The following is a 22,372-nucleotide window of genomic DNA, read 5'->3' as shown; positions in this document are numbered from 1 at the left end:
ATACCTTCTGCCATTCCCATCTGACTTGCAGACTTCCACTCAGCCATTGACACACTAAGGCCCATCAGAAGCTGCCTGTATTTATAAATAAAATTTCACTGAAGCATGACTAACCTCATTTATTTACATACTATCTTTGGTTGCTATGGACTATATTGGGTCCTCCTAAAATTAATATGGTGAAGGGCCAATCCCATCAATATGATGATATTTGAAGAGTTTTGGGGAAATAATTCAGATTAGATGAGGCCATGAGGGTCCTCACAGAGAAGGCAATGGCACCCCACTCCAGTACTCTTGCCTGGAAAATCCCATGGACGGAGGAGCCTGGTAGGCTGCAGTCCATGGGGTCACTAAGAGTCAGACACGACTGAGCGACTTCACTTTCTCTTTTCACCTTAATGCATTGGAGAAGGAAATGGCAACCCACTCCAGTGTTCTTGCCTGGAGAATCCCAGGGATGGGGGAGCCTGGTGGGCAGCCATCTATGGGGTCGCACAGAGTTGGACACAACTGAAGCGACTTAGCAGCAGCAGCAGCAGCAGCATGAGGGTCCTCATGATAAAATTTAGTGCCTTTATAATTGGGCTTCCATGTGGCTTAGACAGTAAAGAATCTGCTTGCAGTGCCTGCAGTGCAGGAGAGCTAGGTTCGATCCCCGGGTCAAGAAGATCCCCTGGAGAAGGGAATGGCTACCTAACTCCAGTATTCTTGCCTGGAAAATTCCATGGACAGAGAAGCCTGGTGGACTACAGTCCATGGGGGGCAAAGAGTTGAACACAACTGAGTGACTGGCACTTTTACTTTCACAAGAAGAGATACTAGAGAAATTGCTTCCAAACTCTCTGTCCACCACATGAGGGCACAGCAAGAATCAGATGTCACCAAACCAGAAATAAGAGTCCATATTGGGGAACCGAATTGACCAGCACCTTGATCTTGGAGTTAACCTCCAGAACTGTGAGAAATAAATTCCCATTGGTGAAACCACCCAATCTATGGTGTTTTGTAATGGCAGCCCAAGTTAAGACAGCTAATATCATGCTATAATAGGAGGGTTAAGTAGTTGAGACAGGAACTATAAGGCCCTCAAATATCTTGTCCTTGCCAGAAAAGTTTGCCAACTCCCTCTCTAGTTTTTGGATGAAAATATCAGTTACAATTCTAGCAATTTTATATTGAGGGACCTAACAACGGTTAGTGGGAGCTATGTTTGCATAACAAGCATCTTGTTTCTCTTTAATGGAGATGGAAACAAGCAGCTCCTGCTATCACATTCCTCCTACTGCAGCCACTGAGAACTACACACTATAGAAAACTCCCCACTGAGACACCTTAAGTGCTTATGTGGCCAGAGCTATAAATCTATGAAGGCTGAAAACCTGGGTCCCAAGTACGCTTCCCCAACTTAGTAGGAGCACACTCTTAATTAATGGTTATGATAGCTAGAAGACATCAATGGTATGCTAAAGACAGAGACTTGACTCTGTAATTCACAACGAATATTCACTTCAAGAATGCTTAAAATGGTAGCAATAAGAACAAAATATTTTTTGTTAATAGTTCAGTGGAGAAACTATTAGTGGAAGCGTGTCTGTGGGATATTGTTGTGGGGGGAAAAGTCAGGTATTTGAAAAACAAAAGCAACACAGTATAAACTAAAGAATATGGGCTTTAGAACAGGCAGAGATGGATTCAAACTAGGCTGTGACCCATAATTTATTTGGCATTCAGTTGTCTCACTCTCAGAACCTCAACCTCCTCATCAATGAAACGAAGATTATACTGCCTCATTTGCGGGTTGTTGATATTTAATTCGATTAATTATATGTAAACTATGTTGAATAACATGGATATAAAATAGACTTTCAAAATGGTAGCTCTTCTCATGAATCACAGGAAGATACTGTCTCAGTTTCTCTTATTTATGAAAATACTTTTATCTGAGAACAAAGTGACACTGATGAGAAATACACCTGACCTGACATTCAAGTTATTGACACCATTCATCAATTACAGAAGGGCAGGAAATATTTTTTAAAAACAAGCAAACAAAAAACCTGACACACATTATAACAAGGAACAGGTTATTAAGGGAAGAAGTCATTTGATTTAACTCACATACCTACAGAGGCAGGTGCACAATTCCTGGGTCCCGTTAAAAAATAGCACAAGTTTTCTGCTCTACTTCTATGCCTGTCAGAGATAGACATGCTACTATATACACTTGGCTCTCATAACCAATGTGTGTGTGTGTGTGTGTGTGTGCCCAGACACGTGTGATATGCATGTGCTCAGATGTTTGAAAGAGAAAAAAAGATGATAGAGCTTTGTGATTAACACATTTTGAAGAACTGAAGTTTATTTTGTCTTTATTACCCCTCTTTGAGGGATGCAATCATTTACATTACATGTATATCACTTGGTTATTTAATACTAATCCCTCCCATGTGTTTTGAAGGGAAAACCACTGCCCTTTTTCCCACAAGAATACTATAAACATCAGCTGAGATAATGTATAAACAATACTTAGAGGAGGACAGTAACAAATAATATCTGCCCTGAGGACTGTAAGGACAGATCCAGGTTGTGGTAAGTTTGTAGTATGTAGGAAGATTCTAAAACTGGCAAAATGTATATTGGGAAGATTTAATAAGATATGAGTTTCAAATATCCACCAGGCAGCCTTGTAGAAGAGGCATTTGTCACTGGAAAAGGTAGAGCACAGAGTGAAGAGACATATTTCTGTGTAATAATAGACAGGACTCCAATCTCCCTAATGAAGGAGCAGGTGCTCTGTTTATCTCATACTTGGCACCAGTCTTCCAGGTTAATTATTACCTTAAATCTCAGTCTCTTACAACATTCACACTCGCCTGTCAGCTCCTTGAGCATAAAGACTGTGTTATTCAGGCCTCGTGTTCTCTATAGCTCTTTACATTTTGTCTTTCAGGTTGTGGATGCTCAATAACTATTTGTTAACAAAATATAAACTGAAACTGCTTCTCAAATATAAATCAAATGTTGTGACACTAGCACGAATATGACTCCTGCAGTCTTATCCCCTCTTAGAACCCTGAGTAGAGAATTATATTGATTTGCTTATGCTCCTTTCTATGTTGATGCAGTATAGATGTTAATTTGCCACTTGGATTGATTTTTTTTCTCTATGTTAACTAGCAGGAAGGTTCTATTTAAGGGGTTGGTGGAAGGGAAGGCTTGTTATTTCAAAATACTTCACTGCAGACAGGCAATCATCTTAGATGAAATTCCTTAAGTGCAGTTATCCAAACGTCTATTTCATTCTTGGCAATAAAAGAGCCCTCACCAATGTCCAATGACCTATAAATCAGAGCTAGAAGAATTCTTTATGCAAATTAAATTTGTGCCACACTCATCAATAAAAAAGAAAACAGCAAGAAGATTAAATTTGTAGCAGCCACACAAAGTAAAGGATTCCTGTATCTATTTGTAGGATATGTCAGTAAGGCTTATTATTTTTGAGATAGTGTACTTTGAAAGATTTAATGAGAAATGAGCTTTATGAATTGATTATTAAATGAGAGGGAGGGGGTAAAGAGAGTCAGGAATATAAACTAGGCAACCAGTTTGATTAAACTTAGAAGCTTTAAAAGACTCACATAATAAACTAAGAGACACTGATATTAATTTTACAGCAGTATTATAAACCCCAGGAATTAACTAATTATAGCACAGTTTGTTTCTCCTCAGGTCCACTTTTCATTTTACATTTAAATAATAGATATTCAAACCTCTATCCATGTATTCAGGGTTTTTATCACTCCTTTAAAAAGTAAGCAAAATAAAAAGAAAGGGGGAAAATTATGTCACTGTACATTGATGGGAATGTACTACTACAAAATAAAATCACTATACCACTCTTTAACTAATAGAATATAATATATTAACCCTCTAGAGGCTAGTAAGTGGAAATGGATCCAGACAACTTACCCGTTTTCTTAGATTGCAAGTGAGAGTGAGATTCCTTGAGAAAGAGTTTGCAAAAGCTGTATAAAAGTCCAGGACTTTAAGCAAGGCTTCTCGCTTGATGATGTGGAGGTCACAGTATGTCAGTGCTCGGACGTTGGCACACGCGTGAGCAAGGGTAGTTTCCTTCCAGAAGATGTCTCCAAACACATCCCCTTTCCCTGGAAAATAGTTAAGATACATACATTCAAGTATCTACACTAGTTTTTTTTATCCTCGTCATGTTCTTTTTCTAAATCAGTTTCATGTGTTACTGATCACAGAACATAATTTAAGGTCCAAGTATGCAACACCGCATGTGTACATACAACAATGTACAACACTTTCATATGATATGTAAAGTAACATCATCCTAGATTCAGTCTTTGATGGAAATCTAGAGTGACATGAATAAATGAAATCCAACAGAGAAGCCAAGAACCTCATTTTAAGAAATAGTTTCATTACTTTCTGCCGCCTTAACTTTTCCCATTCTGACTAAAAGGAGCAAAGGTGACTTCTCAGTTTCATCTTTTCTTCTGCTCCTTCTGGTAGAAATGACAGTAAAATGCAATATGCAAGAACCTCCTGTTATAGCTTTACAAATCTGGAACTGACTCGACACATATTAGGCATAAATTATTCAGCACCTAGGGCTTGTGCTGGAGGCAAACAAAAGCTCACCAAGACTGATTCTCCAAGGATGCCTTTCCCTCTTCACACAGCTAAACCTCATGGGCAACTTCAGAGCCCCTGGAGAGAGCTCCAGTTCACAATCACGGAGCCTAAGAAACTAGGCTGGGTAAAACACAGAGGCCCAGATTTGCTATGCCATAAACAGTTCCATGAAGAGTGCTGCACTGTAGTCAAATGTGGATGTTAAGATAATAGAACACAGAAATCAACTGTTTACTTCAGAGCAACACCCACTGGTGATCTGAAATCAACAGTTCACCATCCTGAGTCAGGAGTACTCAGTTGCCCAAACACAGGGAAACAAGGAAGCATCAGAATAAGTGCTAAAAGGTTTTCCTGCTGAGGCAGTTCCATAAGTGCCCCCGGCTTGTGAAGGGCCATCAACTGTGTTCTCCATTCTTCTGCAGGAAAGAGAAGGTTTTAAAGTGGAAAAGATGGGGAATATATCCAGGAAGGGAAAAAAAAATCTTTCTACAGTCACTCTTCCAAAGATTTATTCCTTATGTACCCTAACCACAGAGATAAGTGAAGATTAAAAAGCTCTTATCATGAAGTTTAAAGTCAGAACTGACAGGAACTAAGGAAGAAGAAAGATGCCTTATAACACTTCAGGTGTCAGACCAGCAGAGAGAAAAGATAGCATGCAACCAGATAAAAATAAGAGAAAAAGAGAGAGCGAGAATAAGAGAGACAGAAAGAGAGGCTGAGGTTAAGTGAGATTATGGATTCTTTGATCACCCCACACAGAAAGTTTGGAAATCCTTATAGAACCTAGAGCCACTCTGGGATGGAGAGAGAAAACATATATATCACTGAGGGGGTAGTTAAAACTACTATGTGATAAAATGATCATCATAAAACAACCATAATAGATATTTAATAAATATTGAGCAGTCTCATTTGTTTCCAGATTCTCGCAACACTTCCTTTTTAGTTAGTGATGATGACCTTTTAAGCTGCTGATGACAGCTTAACTGTATGACAGTCATATATTTGTTCAAGGAAAGATTAGGGACCTGAGAGCCAAATAAGATGTCTGGGGTGATACAGCATCAAAACAATCCAGGGAGACTTTAGCCATAGAAATTTAAAAGATAAACCTTACCTCCCATCAACACAGATGAATTTTAGAACTCCATTTTCTTTAAACTAGCAATTCCAATTATAGGTATTTATTCCAATTGCATTATCTGAAGTACCGAGTTCACTGAAGTGATATTTATAATTGCCAGAAAGGGTATAAACAAGATAAATGTGAGTAAAACTAAATAAATAAATAAATAAAAAAGAAAGGTCTATGGTCAAAGAAATGTACTTTTCCCTCTTTAAAATGATGATTTATTAAGTAAATATTGATTTCCTTAATGCAAATAAAGTTTATATGAAGTTTAAAAAAATTAAATAAATAAATAAATAACTGATGGATTATTATGCAGCCACTAAATATCATAACTTTTTTAAGTGACAGCGAATTTGCCTCAGCACTGGAGTCAGTGTGTCAGTCTCATAAAAATGACAGAGAAATGTTCACATTATGTGAAATAATAAAAGCAGAATATTAAATCATACATACAGTACTATCTCATTTTAGGCACCCTCTTCTTCCCAGAAACACACACAAAACAAATGTATCAAATAGTAGGTTTTCTTGTAAAAGGATAATTGTTGTTGTTCAGTCGCAAAGTCGTGTCCCACTCTTTGCGACCCCATGAACTGCAGCACGCCAGGCTTCCCTGTCCTTTACTAGCCCACTCTGGCACTCTTGCCTGGAGGGTCCCATGGATCGAGGAGCCTGGTGGGCTGCAGTCCATGGGGTCGCTGGGAGTCGGACACGACTGGGCATCTTCACTTTCACTTTTCACTTTCATGCATTAGAGAAGGAAATGGCAACCCACTCCAGTGTTCTTGCCTGCAGAATCCCAGGGACAGTGGAGCCTGAGGGGCTGTCGTCTATGGGATTGCACAGAGTTGGACACGACTGAAGTTACTTAGCAGCAAGTTTACTCAGACTAATATCCATCAAGTCAGTGATGTCATCCAACCACCTCATTCTCTGTGGCTCCCTTCTCATCTTACTCTCAATCTTTTCCAGCATCAGGAAAAAAGTTGGCTCTTGAAAAGAGCCAATGAGTTGGCTCTTCACATCAAGATAATGGATCAGTTTTACTACCTGTTTTAATTTTTTAACCAGAAGAAATCAATTATTATATTATTATAGTCCCCAGTGTTATGGAAATAACAGGACTTTTAAAGGGCTGCTTTGAGCCACTATTATGATTCCTTTTCCCCTCTTGTCATTGTTACTCTTTCTATACTGGGTTTTACATTGAAGAGAGACAAATGATTACATTTCTTTCTGAATCATTTCTGAAATGTTTTCTCAAGTTATCACTTATAATACAAGCTCTGACCTATTTATAAATATTCATTAATTTTCAACTATTTGATTTTCATGTATAGCAACAACAATAACTATTAGTGTCTTTGACTCAGTAATTTTGCTTCTGGGACTCAATCAAAAGATTTAAAACAAACACATATAATATCCACTGCAGTGCTATTAATTATAACCTCAGATTGGCAAAAATAAATAAAAATATCCAAAGAAAAGAAATCTATAGCTATGTATATATTAATTCATAAGAATTAAAACTAGTTTCAGAAATTCCATGCAAAAGTGCACATCTCATAATGTTAAGTAAAAAATAAAGATACAATTATGGTTACAGCTATAGTAAAGTACACAAAAATGAAACTGAAACTTCAGTAGAATTTTCTATTAAAAGTCTATCTCTTGACACTTCTCCAAAGAAGACATACAGATGGCCAATAAACACATGAAAAGATCTCAACATCACTCATTATTCAGTTCAGTTCAGTTACTCAGTCATGTTCGACTCTGCGACCCCATGAACCACAGTACCCCAGGCCTCCCTATCCATCACCAACTCCCGGAGTCCACCCAAACCCATGTCCTTTGAGTCAGTGGTGCCATCCAACCATCTCATCCTCTGTCGTCCCTTCTCCTCCTGCCCTCAATCTTTCCCAGCATCAGGGTCTTTTCAAATGAGTCAACTCTTTGCATCAGGTGGCCAAAGTCATTATTAGAGAAATGTAAATCAAAACTACAGTGAGATACACATCACGCCAGTCATAATGGCCATCAGCAATAAAATCTACAAACAATAAATTCTAAAGAGGACATGGAGGAAAGGGAACCCTCTTGCACTGTTAGTGGAATGTAAATTGATAAAGCCACTATGGAGAACAGAATGGAGATTCCTGAAAAAACTAAACCTAAAACTACCATATGACCCAGGCATCCCAACTGCTGAGATATATGCTGGGTGTATATGCTGAGAAAAACAGGAATTCAAAAAGACACAGGTACCACAGTGTTCATTGCAGCACTATTTACAATAACCAGGACATAGAAGCAACCTAGATGTCTATCAACAGATGAATAAAAAAAAGTATGGTACATATATATAATGGAATATTACTCAGCCATAAAAAGGAACAAATTTTAGTCAGTTGTAGTGAGCTGGATAAACCTAGAGCCTGTAATACAGAGTGAAGTAAGACAGAAAGATAAAAATAAATAGAATATATTAAAGCATATACATGGAATCTAGAAAAATAGTACTCATGAAACTATTTGCAAGGAAGAAGGAATAGAGAAACAGATATAGAGGACAGACTTGTGGACACAGAGGGGGAAGGAAAGGGTGGAATGAACTGAGAAAGTAGCTTTGACATATATATACCATCATGTGTAAAAATAGCTAGCTAGTGGGAAGCCGCTATGTAACAGAGGGAGGCAACCTGGCACTCTGTGATGACCTGGAGGGGAGGAAGAGGGGTGGGGTGCGAGGGAGGCTCAAGAGGGAGGAGATATAAATATATAGTTATGACTGATTCATGATGTTATACAGCAGAAAACAACACAACATTGTAAAGCAATTATCCTCCAATAAAACTTCTGCTGCTGCTGCCTCTGCTAAGTCACTTCAGTCATGTCCAACTCTATGCAACCCCAGAGACGGCAGCCCACCAGGCTCCCCCGTCCCTGGAATTCTCCAGGCAAGAACACTGGAGTGGGTTGCCATTTCCTATTCCTTAATTTCTTATAGAAGAATAACCTTGATGGACACAAAATTATTATGTTTTATTATTTTATGTTAGTCTATATGGTATATTATAGGTTACTATTATTTATCAATTGATAATAAATTGTGTTAAAAATCAAAAGGGAGATAAGACAAAATAAAATGCACATAACTATTATAAAAATTGGCTTCAAGTGATATGTTTATTGTTTTTCTTCTCTCTACTTTTTATTTTCTAAATTTTTTTCTAATGAATTTTTTATTTAAAAATAACAAATTATTTTCACAGATGTTTTTCCTTATACTTTTTAGTGGGACTGAATTAATAAAGTAGGTACATATATCTGAAGAACAGTAAATAAATATCCATTAATAAATAAATGTATCATCAATAGATAAAAGATATTCAATATATACATAAATTTCCCCTGCCAATATAGATCATTTTAAATTGTGGAGGTATTCAAATGTCTGTTATATGTTTTATTTTACCTAAATTGATGAAATTAAAATTCTCATCACATTTCTATAAACATTTTAAAATTTAAATTCTTTATCTTTTTTAGTATCATGGGGAAATAAAAAGTCTATGAGGCTGAAAAGTAACACGGGAAGTTAACTGACTCAACCAAAGTAAAATTACCCTCTGGTCCTCTCCCTAAAAAATGTCTAGAGAAGCATAGCAATATTAATAAATATAGATTATCCTGCTCCAAACATGAGAATTCATGTTACATATAAGCAATACTGATTGTTTTATAATACAGAATTTCCATTAGGATATACAATATATCAATCAGACATTAATCAAACTATTTTTCTTTATCCAGTTTTCCATATCACCTAATGGTCACTCAATTCACAACTTTTAAGGCACTTGTGGGAAGATGGTTGTCACATAACTCAACTAATAAATTTGCAACCTGATTAATGTTCCTCAGGAAATATCATGCACATTTACGCTGAATAACGTGCAGGAATCACAGCACTGAAGACACAGGGTTATGTATGGACTGTCAAATAGAAAAGCGCCCTTTTTTCATCACAAAGGCTTTGCATACTTTTAGAACTGGGAAATCCTGTTCATCCTCTTAACTACAGAATATTTGATGTTAGTTTTTAGGTCAGCTCCCACTGGGTGCAAATAGTTTCAGCTATAAACATTTTAGAGTTTGAGAAAACTAACCTTCCCCCAAAGTGCTAAAATTAGTAGAAAAGCTCACACTCGACATGAAAGTTGTTGTTTGGTCTATTTATATTTTCTCAGTTCTTTGCATCAAGTCTTATGAAGCATTTCACGTCCAAACCACAGGAAACTGGATTGTAAAATAGAAGAAGATATTAACAATTCATATAGCAGAAAACTGGAAAATTTAAGACAAAATAGAGCCAAATAGTTACAACATAATTAAAGGAGTAATACAGATCATAGTATACCAGTCCCCTGAGGTGCTGATTTTACAGTGTTTTTATTTTAATGTGAAACACATCATTTGATGAGTTAATGATATAGATAAAATGAATTCATATAAATTATCTCAGTTATTCATCAATGAGTACAGTGATCCACTATAGCCAATGAATTCCTAAAAATAGAGTGCTTGAGGCTTACTTAGGTAGTTTTCTGTGACTATATGTGATACAGGGATAGCTCTATTTAACAATTCTTCTATAGAATGGACTTAATTCACCTATTTACTTTTATTAGTCAGCTCTTCACTATAACAGATTGTTGTAGTCGGCTCATAAACTTTATTGTAAATTCATACGCACAAAAATTCATTTATAAATTAACAAAGCTAAGAGTTGTTAAATTGTGTGATTTTAAATTGACTTTGACTTTATAAATAGCAAATGTCATAAAGAAATGTTTTGAAGGAAAAGAACATGATGAGCACTAAAACTTAGAGCTTATATAGGTGTGTTAGAATAGAGTTTTTGAAACATTTAGAACTGATGCCTGCTGGTCTTTAGTGATTGATCTTCAAAGTTATCTTGTTGAAAAATTATAACAGATGCAAATCTGACACCTTGAGAGAAGCAAATAATTCTTCTCTACCTAAAAAACTACTGATTAAGCTTGTGAATTTTTATTGACATGCACAAAGAATGAGCCAAATAGTTCTCATTAAGTGGATGTATAAAAACAGAAAGTATTGTGATGAATAAGTGAAGGACAATGGTGGCTACCTTTGCAGAAGTAGACAATGTGGTAATAAGCAGGTTGATAATCCTGAATTTGGCACTATTATTATTAAGAACAAATTTGTTGTATACAGAAATCTAAACATGTGTCCAAATCAAGAAAGTTAGTAGCATATTATTTTTTAAAAAGTCTAAGAAACAGACTAAATTAAAATGTAGTTAAGTCTTAAAATTCTATTTTCGCTTTCAAAGAAAGCATTCAGAGTTGAGACTTATTATAATTTCATACTATAACTAAGTCTTATAACTTTCACATCTGTCAAATGGGAGAAATGATGGCTGTCCACTTCACCCCATTCAGTGAATGCATCCAGCATCCTAACCCTAACTCTAGCACTACACTTAAGCTAGAACATGTGTTTTATACCATGGGGGAAAAAACATGCAGAAAACAGAAATCCTGCTCTCAAGAATTTTTAAGTATATAATACGAGAGACACGTCCAAAAAATATAGGAAAAGATAAGTACTGTAGGATCAGGAATGACAAAGTACATACGAGAAAATGTTTATTTTTAATTCAAGGGAGTTTCGTTAAGACCTTACAAGTAAAACAGTGTTTGAGTTTAATCACAGTGGAGTCTTTGAGAGAAGAGCAGTATTTTTTTGTGAAAGAGCAGCATGAACATGATCTGCCCAGGGCATGATAAGCAGTGTTACCCCAATACTGGAAACCTATGGGATGTAGAGAGAAGGCCATGTCTAGAGGGAAAAAAGAGCATCCAAGAGGGAGAAACTTTAGTGCTGTGCAACAGTCTGCTTCACCCTGTTTGAAAGAGAGAACCACCAGAAGTGTTTCAAGTAAAGACAGTCATGGCCTATTCAGTGCTTTAGTACCAGAACTAGCGATGGTATGAAGAGTGTCAAAGGAAGTACCGTTACATCACTGTGAGACAACCATATGATATTTCAGAGATTACAGATGCATGACTTCACCTTGCCTCACAATCACCTCATCACAAGTTAAGACAGTGACAAGATTAAAGAGGAAAGAAAGATATAAAGGACTTGATAGTAGAAAACAAAAGCTCCATGATTTGTCTATTGACTCGAGTGAGATCGAGGGAGTAACATATTTAAAATACTCTAAGAAGAAATATGAACCAAGAATTCCATACCCAGCAAAACTGAGTTTCAAAAATAAAGGATGCAAACTATATCACTAATATAAAAGAACTCAGGGATTTTGCTCCTATGGATTTTTCCCAAGATTAGTGAATATCCTTTAGACAACTAAATTACCTAGAGAGACACTGATACAGATTAGTGGTAGCCCTAACTATATAGTTACTTGCAGAATTAAGACTAAATGAAGGTGAAAGGGAAAGGGTACAGTATGCTATGCTATAGGCTCTGAAAATATAGAGCTAGTATGGCTGCTAAAAATAATGATGGGTGGGGAAGAATGGGAAAACAAGCATATGCAAAAATCTTTATATGTATTTTCAGTAATTATACTGGTGGTAATGGCATTAGTATTGTTATTCTGAGGTTGCTATATTTGTAATGTCACATAAAGCAATGGAACATTTATGCAATACTTTAATTTGATCATCCCCAGCAGTCTCAAATATGGAAGAAGTAGTTGAAGATGTAATATAGAAGCAAATAAACAAAGCCCTAGTATACTGAATTTTAGTTAAATATAATCTGTATTAACTCATTAGAAATTTTATTTTTATTTATCTATATATATATATGGGTATATATACACATATATACAGAGACACAGACACAGATATATCTTTCTCCTCATTTTATTTATTAAATGGACCAAGAAACAATGACTCAGTAGCTGTGAATATCTGTAGGACCAAAACTGTGAAATAAATTTCACAAAAATGAATTCAAGCTTCTTGGAGAAATGCCTGAGGTGTGAGGCAGAATTATACAAGATGAGGATCTGCTCATACTACATAGCAATGAAGTCATCAAAGACTACTATATCAAAAAGACATAGGAGCCAACTTGAAGGGGCTCTAACTTGGCAAAGACAGGAAATTGGCACTTCAATAGTGGTCAAAACTGTAATGCACTAAAATTCATCATTTGTTTAAATTCATTAGTGCATAAAGATATTTTTAAGGAACTATCTAGGTACCCTTAAAGGACAAGAAACCAACTGGCTATCTTAAAAGTTGGTAAATAATGGAAAAATATTAAGTATATGTGCAGTCACCCCTATGTGAACTGCATGCTGCTGCTAAGTCACTTCAGTCGTGTCTGACTCTGCCATGGACGGCAGCCCACCAGGCTCCTCTGTCCCTGGGATTCTCCAGGCAAGAATACTGAAGTGGGTTGCCATTTCCTTCTCCTGTGAACTGCATACTGGGTAACCAAATAGTAGTTGAGAGGTAACTCTCTATAAAAGCATTCCAATCAAAAACAAAAATATAAACTAGAATACTTCCCTTTTGCAACTTCCAATGAGTTAATGGAGCTAGGCATTGAGTATTGACAGTTGCTAACAACAACAAAAAAATACAGCTAGAGACAAAAATATGTGTCATCTGATGAAAGAACACAGACCCACTTATAATCTTGCAAAGGGACTGAACCTAAGTCTGATCAGGCCTCTGGATCCAGCTGCTAGTTGACAGGAAATAGAGAGGATGGAGAAACCTGCTAAATGACAGTCAGGATACAATCAGCAGAGTCCAGACTGTGGGAACTCTGCAGGACAAAGGGCTCAGGGTCTTCAGCAAATAATTATAAAGAAAGGGGTAAAGGAGGAACTTGTAGATTTAAATGATAGATCAAATTCAGAAATAGGTGAATTAAACTTGGTGTTTAGAATGGATCACAAGGTGTAACTTCTCCCGGGTGGATGGAGATTGTAAAAGGTCTTTCACTTGACCTGTGAAACCATTACAGGATCTTTGAACTACAGAGCTTCATTAGGTTATATGTGTTATACTTTATGAACCTGTTTTTTTTGTTTACAAATTAAAAAATTCTAGTAGTTTTGATGTGCACCTACTCACTAACACCTCCACCTCCATATACCAAAAAGAAGACTGACTTCTCAATGCCATTCACAGAGCAAGTCAACCAACACCTACAATTTACTAGCTTTGATCTTCTTAGTGACAAAACAAAACCAACTGATTAAACTTGTAATAGTTAAACTTTCAATTTCTTAAAGACAAAAGCACACTTGATACTTTTTGAGAAAATATGAAATAATGGGCTTGGCTAAGGGAAGGCAGAGTAGAGGAGCACAGTGGGAGCAAGACATTGGTATGTAGGCAGGTATAAGGAATCTAGAAAAATAAAGATGAAGCTTTCTATACATGGATGCCATGACTTCAGGAAAACAGAAGAGCAATGAGAAAAGAAAGACAAGCCTTCCAACTCTATCCAGAAACTGCTAGTACTTAAGGGAAGAGTGGAGGATTAAGCATAGGAACCGAGACAAGTCACAAGACCAGTACAAGTTCAAGGAGTGGAAAAATAGACTCCACATCTTCATGGAAGAAACTGAAAAGATTTGTAGCCATTCTTGCGATCATGATGCCTCCTCCACACTAATACCTACCAACTAGATGGACTCTGAAATTTTCCAATACCCACATGAAAGACAGAACTTAATATCCTCATCTTATGTTCTGAGGGCTCGTGTCAGTTCTCCTCAGACCTAAACACCTTTATGGGGTAAACTAGTCTCTTGGAGGAGGGCCATATTTGTAGGCATTTAGTAGCTGATTAAACATCTTGCACCTGAGTAAAAAAAAAAAAAAAAACAACTGTAAAGTGAAGTCACTCAGTCGTGTCCCACTCTTTGCAACCCCATGGACTATAGCCCACCAGGCTCCTCCGTCCATGGGATTCTCCAGGCAAGAATACTGGAGTGGGTTGCCATTTCCTTCTCCAATGCATGAAAGTGAAAAGTCAAAGTGAAGTCGCTCAGTCGTGTTCGACTCTTCGCAACCCCATGGACTGTAGCCTACCAGGCTCCTCGCCCATGGGATTTTCCAGGCAAGAGTACTGGAGTGGGTTGCCCTTGACTTCTCCTAACCTTTCAGTTCAGTTCAGTTCAGTTGCTCAGTCGTGTCCGACTCTTTGCGACCCCATGAATTGCAGCACACCAGGCCTCCCTGTCCATTACCAGCTCCCGGAGTTCACTGAGACTCACGTCCATCGAGTCAGTGATGCCATCCAGCCATCTCAACCTCTGTCGTCCCCTTCTCCTCCTGCCCCCAATCCCTCCCAGCATCAGAGTCTTTTCCAATGAGTCAATTCTTCGCATGAGGTGTACTGGAGTTTCAGCTTTAGCATCTTTCCTTCCAAAGAAATCCCAGGGCTGATCTCCTTCAGGATGGACTGGTTGGATCTCCTTGCAGTCCAAGGGACTCTCAAGAGTCTTCTCCAACACCACAGTTCAAAAGCATCAACTCTTCAGCACTCAGCTTCCTTCACAGTCCAACTCTTACATCCATACATGACCATTGGAAAAACCATAGCCTTGACTAGATGGATCTTTGTTGGCAAAGTAATGTCTCTGCTTTTCAATATGCTATCTGAGAACCTATTAAAGAGGTCCTTATCGCATATGACACAGAGACAAAAATGAGTAAGACCTTTCAAGTACTCACAACACAGTAGAAGAATAAACAAGTAAAAGACAGATGAAGAACCCTAGGCATGTAATGGAAGCCCAGAATAGAGGTATTTAGTCCAGACCAGGGAAAAAAGGGAGAGAGTAAAAGAAGATGAAGAAGCAAGAGTCAGACAAAAAGAGGAGAAAAGATGTTTTAAACAAAGAAGCAGTGTATGCAATAGCTTGCCAGGAAGAGAGAACTTGGTGCTTAGAAAATTTCCTGTAATTCGATATGGTGAAAAGAGAGTAGGAATAGGGAATGGCACAAATCAGGCTGGAAAGCAGGGCACAGACCTGAACCTAAACAGCCTCACAGTCCAGGCTAAAAGTCATGTTTTTATCCTAAAGGGGCTAAAAAGCCAATCCTAACTAAAACTAAAAAGATATTTTATATTTTAGAAAAATTATTCTGATGGCACCATAACATAGAATTGGATTCAAGTTGACAACAGATAGCAAACAGATAGGCCTTTCAGATGGTAGCCATGACCCAGAACCAAAATATTAAGAGCAGAGGTCATGGGAAAGGACATTCAGTTCAGTTCAGTCACTCAGTCATGTGCGAATCTGCAACCCCATGGACTGCAGCACTCCAGGCTTCCCTGTCCATCATCAACTCCCAGAGCTGAATCAAACCCATGTCCATCGAATTAGTGATATCATACAACCATCTCATCCTCTGATGTCCCCTACTCCTCCTGCCTTCAGTCTTTCCCAGTGTCAGGGTCTTTTCAAATGAGTCAGTTCTTTGTTTCAGGTGGCCAAAGCATCAGTCTTTCCAATGAATATTCAGGACTGATTTCATTTTAAGACTGACTGCTTTGAATCTGCAGTCTAAAGAACCCTTACATGTCTTCTCCAAACACCACAGTTCAAAAGCATCATTTCTTCAGTGACAGCTTTCAGTCCAACTCCCACATCCATACACGACTACTGGAAAAACCATAGCTTTGACTAGATGGACCTTTGTTGGCAAAGTAATGTCTCTACTTTGTAATCTGCTCTTGCAGTTGGTCATAGCTTTTCTTCCAAGAGCAGTGCAGTTCAGTTCAGTTGCTCAGTCATGTCTGACTTTTTGCGACCCCATGGACTGCAGCATGCCAGGCCTCCCTGTCCATCACCAACTCCCAAAGTTTGCTCAAATTCAAGTCCACTGAGTCAGTGATGCCATCCAACCATCTCATCCTCTGTTGTCCCCTTCTCTTCATGTCCTCAATCTTTCCCAGCATCTGGGTCTTTTCAAATGAGTCACCTCTTCCCATCAGGTGGCCAAAGTATTGGAGTTTCAGCTTCAACATCAGTCCTTCCAGTGAACACCCAGGACTGATTTCCTTTAGCACGGACTGGCTGGATCTCCTTTCAGTCCAAGGGACTCTCAGGAGTCTTCTCCAATACCACACAGTCAAAGGCTTTGGCATAGTCAATAAAGCAGAAATAGATGTTTTTCTGGAACTCTCTTGCTTTTTCCATGATCCAGAGGATGTTGGCAATTTGATCTCTGGTTCCTCTGCCTTTTCTAAAACCAGCTTGAACATCAGGAAGTTCACGGTTCACATATTGCTGAAGCCTGGCTTGGAGAATTTTGAGCATTACTTTACTAGCATGTGAGATGAGTGCAATTGTGCAGTAGTTTGAGCATTCTTTGGCATTGCCTTTCTTTGGGATTGGAATGAAAACTGACCTTTTCCAGTCCTGTGGCCACTGCTGAGTTTTCCAAATTTGCCAGCATATTGAGTGCAGCACTTTCACAGCTTCATCTTTCAGGATTTGAAACAGTTCAACTGGAATTCTATCACCTCCACTAGCTTTGTTCGTAGTGATGCTTTGAAGGCCCACTTGACTTCACATTCCAGGATGTCTGGCTCTAGGTCAGTGATCACATCATGGTGATTATCTGGATCGTGAAGATCTTTTTTGTACAGTTCTTCTGTGTATTCTTGCCACCTCTTCTTAATATCTTCTGCTTCTGTTAGGTCCATACCATTTCTGTCCTTTACCGAGCCCATCTTTGCATGAAATGTTCCCTTGGTATCTCTAATTTTCTTGAAGAGATCTCTAGTCTTTCCCATTCTGTTGTTTTCCTCTATTTCTTTGCATTGATCACTGAGGAAGGCTTTCTTATCTCTCCTCTTTTATGACTGCAGTGATTTTGGAGCCCCAAAAATAAAGTCTGCCACTGTTTCCACAGTTTATCCATCTATTTGCCATGAGGTGATGGGACCAGATGCCATGATCTTAGATTTTGGAATGTTCAGTTTTAGGCAACTTTTTCACTCTCCTCTTTTACTTTCATAAGAGGCTTTTTAGTTCTTCTTTAATTTCTGCCATAAGGGTGGTGTCATCTGCATATCTGAGGTTATTGATATTTCTCCCAGCAATCTTGATTCCAGCTTGTACTTCCTCCTGCCCAGCGTTTCTCATGATATCCTCTGCATATAATTTAAATAAACATGGTGATAGTATACAGCCTTGAACTACTCCTTTTCTTATTTGGAACCAGTCTGTTGTTCCATGTCCAGTTCTAACTGTTGCCTCCTGACCTGCATATAAGTTTCTCAAAAGGCAGGTCAGGTGGTCTTGTATTCCCATCTCTTTCAGAATTTTCCACAGTTTGTTGTGATCCACACAGTCAAAGGCTTTGGCATAGCCAATAAAGCAGAAATAGATGTTTTTCTGGAACTCTCAGGCTTTTTTTTGATGATCCAGCAGATGTTGGCAATTTGATCTCTGGTTCCTCTGCCTTTTCTAAAACCAGCTTGTACACCTGGAAGTTCATGGGTCACATATTGTTGAAGCCTGGCTTGGAGAATTTTGAGCAATCCTTTACTAGCATGTGAGATGAGTGCAATTGTGTGGTAGTCTAAGCATTCTTTGGCATTGCCTTTCTAAGGAATTGGAATGAAAACTGACCTTTTTCAGTCTTGCGGCCACTGCTGAATTCACCCATTCCAGTCCAAATTTGCTGACATATTGTGTGTAGCACTTTCACAGCATCATCCTTTAGGATTTGAAATAGCTCAACTGTAATTCCATCACCTCTGCTAGCTGTGTTCATAGTGATGCTTCCTAAGACCTACATGACTTCACATTCCAGGATGTCTGGCTCTAGGTGAGTGATCACATCATGGTGATTATCTGGATCGTGAAGATCTTTTTTGTACAGTTCTTCTGTGTATTCTTGCCACCTCTTCTTAATATCTTCTGCTTCTGTTAGGTCCATACCATTTCTGTCCTTTACCAAGCCCATCTTTGCATGAAATGTTCCCTTGGTATCTCTAATTTTCTTGAAGAGATCTCTAGTCTTTCCCATTCTGTTGTTTTCCTCTATTTCTTTGCATTGATCACTGAGGAAGGCTCTCTTATCTCTCCTTGCTATTCTTTGGAACTCTGCATTCAAATGGGTATATCTCTCCGTTTCTCCTTTGCCTTTTGCTTCTCTTCTTTTCACAGCTATTTGTAAGGCCTCCTCAGACAGCCATTTTGTTTTTTTGCATTTCTTTTTCTTGGGAATGATCTTGATCCCTGTCTCCTGTACAATGTCACGAGCCTCTGTCCATAGTTCATCAGGAATTCTGTCTATCAGATCTAGTCCCTTATATCTATTTCTCACTTCCACTGTATAATTGTTAGGGATTTGATTTAGGTCATACTTGAATGGCCCAGTGGTTTTTCATACTTTCTTCAATTTAAGTCTGAATTTGGCAATAAGGAGTTCATGATCTGAGCCACAGTCTTGTTTTTTCTGACTGTATAGAGCTTCTCCATCTTTGGCTGCAAAGAATATAATCAATCTGATTTCAGTGTTGACCATCTGGTGATGTCTATGTGTAGAGTCTTCTCTTGTGTTGTTGGAAGAGGGTGTTTGCTATGACCAGTGTGTTCTCTTGGCAAAACTCTATTAGCCTTTGCCCTGCTTCATTCTGTACTCAAAGGTCAAATTTGCCTGTTACTCCAGGTGTTTCTTGACTTCCTACTTTTGTGTTCCAGTCCCCTATAATGAAAAGGACATCTTTTTTGGGTGTTAGTTCTAGAAGGTCTTGCAGGTCTTCATAGAACCATTCAACCTCAGCTTCTTCAGCATTACTGATCGGCGCATAGACTTGCATTACCATGATATTGAATGGTTTGCCTTGGGAAGGAACAGAGATCATTCTGTTGTTTTTTGAGATTGTATCCAAATACTGCATTTATAGACTCTTTTGTTGACTATGATGGCTACTCCATTTCTTCTAAGGGATTCTTGCCCACAGTAGTAGATATAATGGTCATCTGAGTTAAATTCACCCATTCCAGTCCATTTTAATTCACTGATTCCTAAAATGTTGACATTCACTCTTGCCATCTCCTGTTTGACCACTTCCATTTTGCCTTGATTCATGGACCTAACATTTCAGGTTCCTATGCAATATTGCTCTTTACAGCATCAGACCTTGCTTCCATCACCAGTCACTACCACACCTGGGTGTTGTTTTTGCTTTGGCTCCATCTCTTCATTCTTTCTGGAGTTATTTCTCCACTGATCTCCAGTAGTATATTGGGCAACTACCAACCTGGGGAGTTCATCTTTCAGTGTCCCATCTTTTTGCTTTTTCATACTGTTCATGGGGTACTCAAGGCAATAATACTGAAGTGGTTTGCCATTCCCTTCTCCAGTAGACCTCATTTTGTCAGAAATCCCCACCATGACCCATCCATCTTGGGTGGCCCTCCATAGAAAGTACATTACGTATAGGTTAAAGAGACACCAAGAAAATAGAATGAACAAGATCAGTTTTGAAGGATGGCAGGGAAAGGGTGTGAAGTTAAGTCTAAACTTTGTTTTGTTGTTTAGTCACTAAGTCATGCCCAACTCTTGGTGACCCCATGGACTGTAGCCCACCAGGTTCCTCTGTTCATGGGATTTCTTAGGCAAGAATAGTGGAGTGAGTTGCCATTTCCTTCTCCTCGATATCTTCCCAACCCAGAGATCAAACCCAGGTATCCAGCACTGGCAGCAGGACTTTTTTCCTTTCTTTTCTTCTTTTTTTTTTTTTTTTACTGCTAAGGCAGCACAGAACCCCCTAAGTCTAAATTACCAGATAATAGACTATATTTTACCCTAAAATCTACATACTGAGGAATTCTAAAGTGTATAACATAAGCTATAGACAAACAATGTTTTACTCACTACTTAGAAAATTTAAAAGAAGACAGGCATGAGTTTTTTAAAGCAAATAACTGGTTTACTTTCATAAAAATGTCTAAATTAACTAAGCTCATCATCATCACAATATGTAGAGCAAATATACCTGGTTCACAGTACAGCATCTCAAAACAAAGAAATGTGGATACAAAGGAAAATAATTTTCTGGAGCTTGGGAAAAGCCCTTTAAAGAATTTAAGTGTGAAACACTTGACTTTCAACAAGTATATGGGAAGAAATCTAAGCCACAACACTAAAGTAACATTTTCACAGATTCTCAAAATAGAAGAATATTATTCATTCACATCTCAGGTTTCTGGGGTTTTTTTTGGGGGGGTGGGCGGGGGATAAAAATAAGAAGCAGATTTTGAGTTCTTATGTTTTCTTTGAGAGAAATTTTCAAATTCTTTGAAGAATTCATGTTTTCTTTGATAATTGACAAATGTTTATAAGAGATGAACTGATTCTAAATAACGATTCTAATTAAAATGGAGTCTTTACCCAGGTAATAGAAATTACAGTTTTCATATTGCTGTGTTGTGTTGTGTGTGTGCGCTCAGTCTTGCTCAACTCTCTGTGGACTCCATGGACTATAGACCACCAGGTTCCTAAGTCCATGGAGTTTTCCAGGCAAGGATACTTCAGTCAGGTTGCCATTTACTACTCCAGGGGATCTTCCTCACCCAGAGATTGAACGTATGTCTCCTGTATTGGAGGCAGATTCTTTATCACTGTGCCACCTGGGAAGCCATTTTATATTATTAAGTTCATTTAATTCTGTCTCTTTCATCTTCTCTTATGCCTTCTTCCTTCAATGGACTCTATGGGAGAGGGAGAGGGTGGGAAGATTTGGGAGAATGGCATTGAAACATGTAAAATATCATGTATGAAACAAGAAAAAAAAAAACAAAACATCTAAGCCTCTATTTAAACTCCACATAAATAAGCATGGTTCTCTTGGGAACTTAAAGTTACAGTTAACAGACTTAGATATAGATTGCCTTAGATTAATAATTCTAACCATATGATTTTAATAATCAGTGAAAAGAGAAAAGTCAAAATGTGAATGCAGCAAATCAACTATTTTACAAGATGGGTCTAAAGTTAGTGGGGAAATGACATTTGTATAGTCTCTATAAGGTACAGTATACTTTGTCAGACACTTAAAAGTAACCTGGCTATTTTAGACATACCAATAAATCTGTTCACATTAAGTAATTACAGGGTAAAAACGAAAATGCAAGAAGATATTAAAGCACATACAATATTATGTATGCATCATGAACTTAATTTGAAATTCTTTGTGTTTTATAAAAAGTGGGAAGGTCAAAAGAAAAAAAAGTGGAGGTGTAAGAACTGAAAGAACTTCAATTTAGAAAAAGACATGAACTGCAATTATCTTCATGTGCCCTATTTAGAAAACATCTTGAAGCCACCTCTCCATGTTAAAAGAGAAGGTATTTATTGACTATATTTTTATCTTTCCATTAATTAGTTCTGCTTCAGAACTTATTCATTAAACACCTTAACACTTTTGACACACTAAAGAATTATGGAGCTACCAAGAGACCGTTGAGAGGCAAAGATCCAAGGG

At 37.9% G+C, this 22,372-nt stretch overlaps 1 protein-coding gene across 6 annotated transcripts in view; it reads right to left on the bottom strand.

Moving 5' to 3' along the window:
- The window catches only part of KCNH5 (potassium voltage-gated channel subfamily H member 5), a 496,645-nt gene that overhangs the window by 82,166 nt on the left and 392,107 nt on the right, over positions 1–22,372 (bottom strand). For all 6 annotated transcript variants that reach the window (XM_086318923.1, XM_086318924.1, XM_086318919.1 and 3 more), the window contains one exon: positions 3,973–4,169. In XM_086318923.1, coding sequence (XP_086175049.1) covers positions 3,973–4,169 — 197 coding nt within the window. The remainder of the gene's footprint in view (positions 1–3,972; positions 4,170–22,372) is intronic.

Source organism: Bos grunniens, chromosome 10 (assembly GCF_055505025.1).
Source record: "Bos grunniens cultivar Pamir isolate PY7600 chromosome 10, Bosgru_T2T1.0, whole genome shotgun sequence".
NCBI lineage: Eukaryota > Metazoa > Chordata > Mammalia > Artiodactyla > Bovidae > Bos > Bos grunniens.
This window is presented reverse-complemented; position numbering and strand designations above follow the sequence as displayed.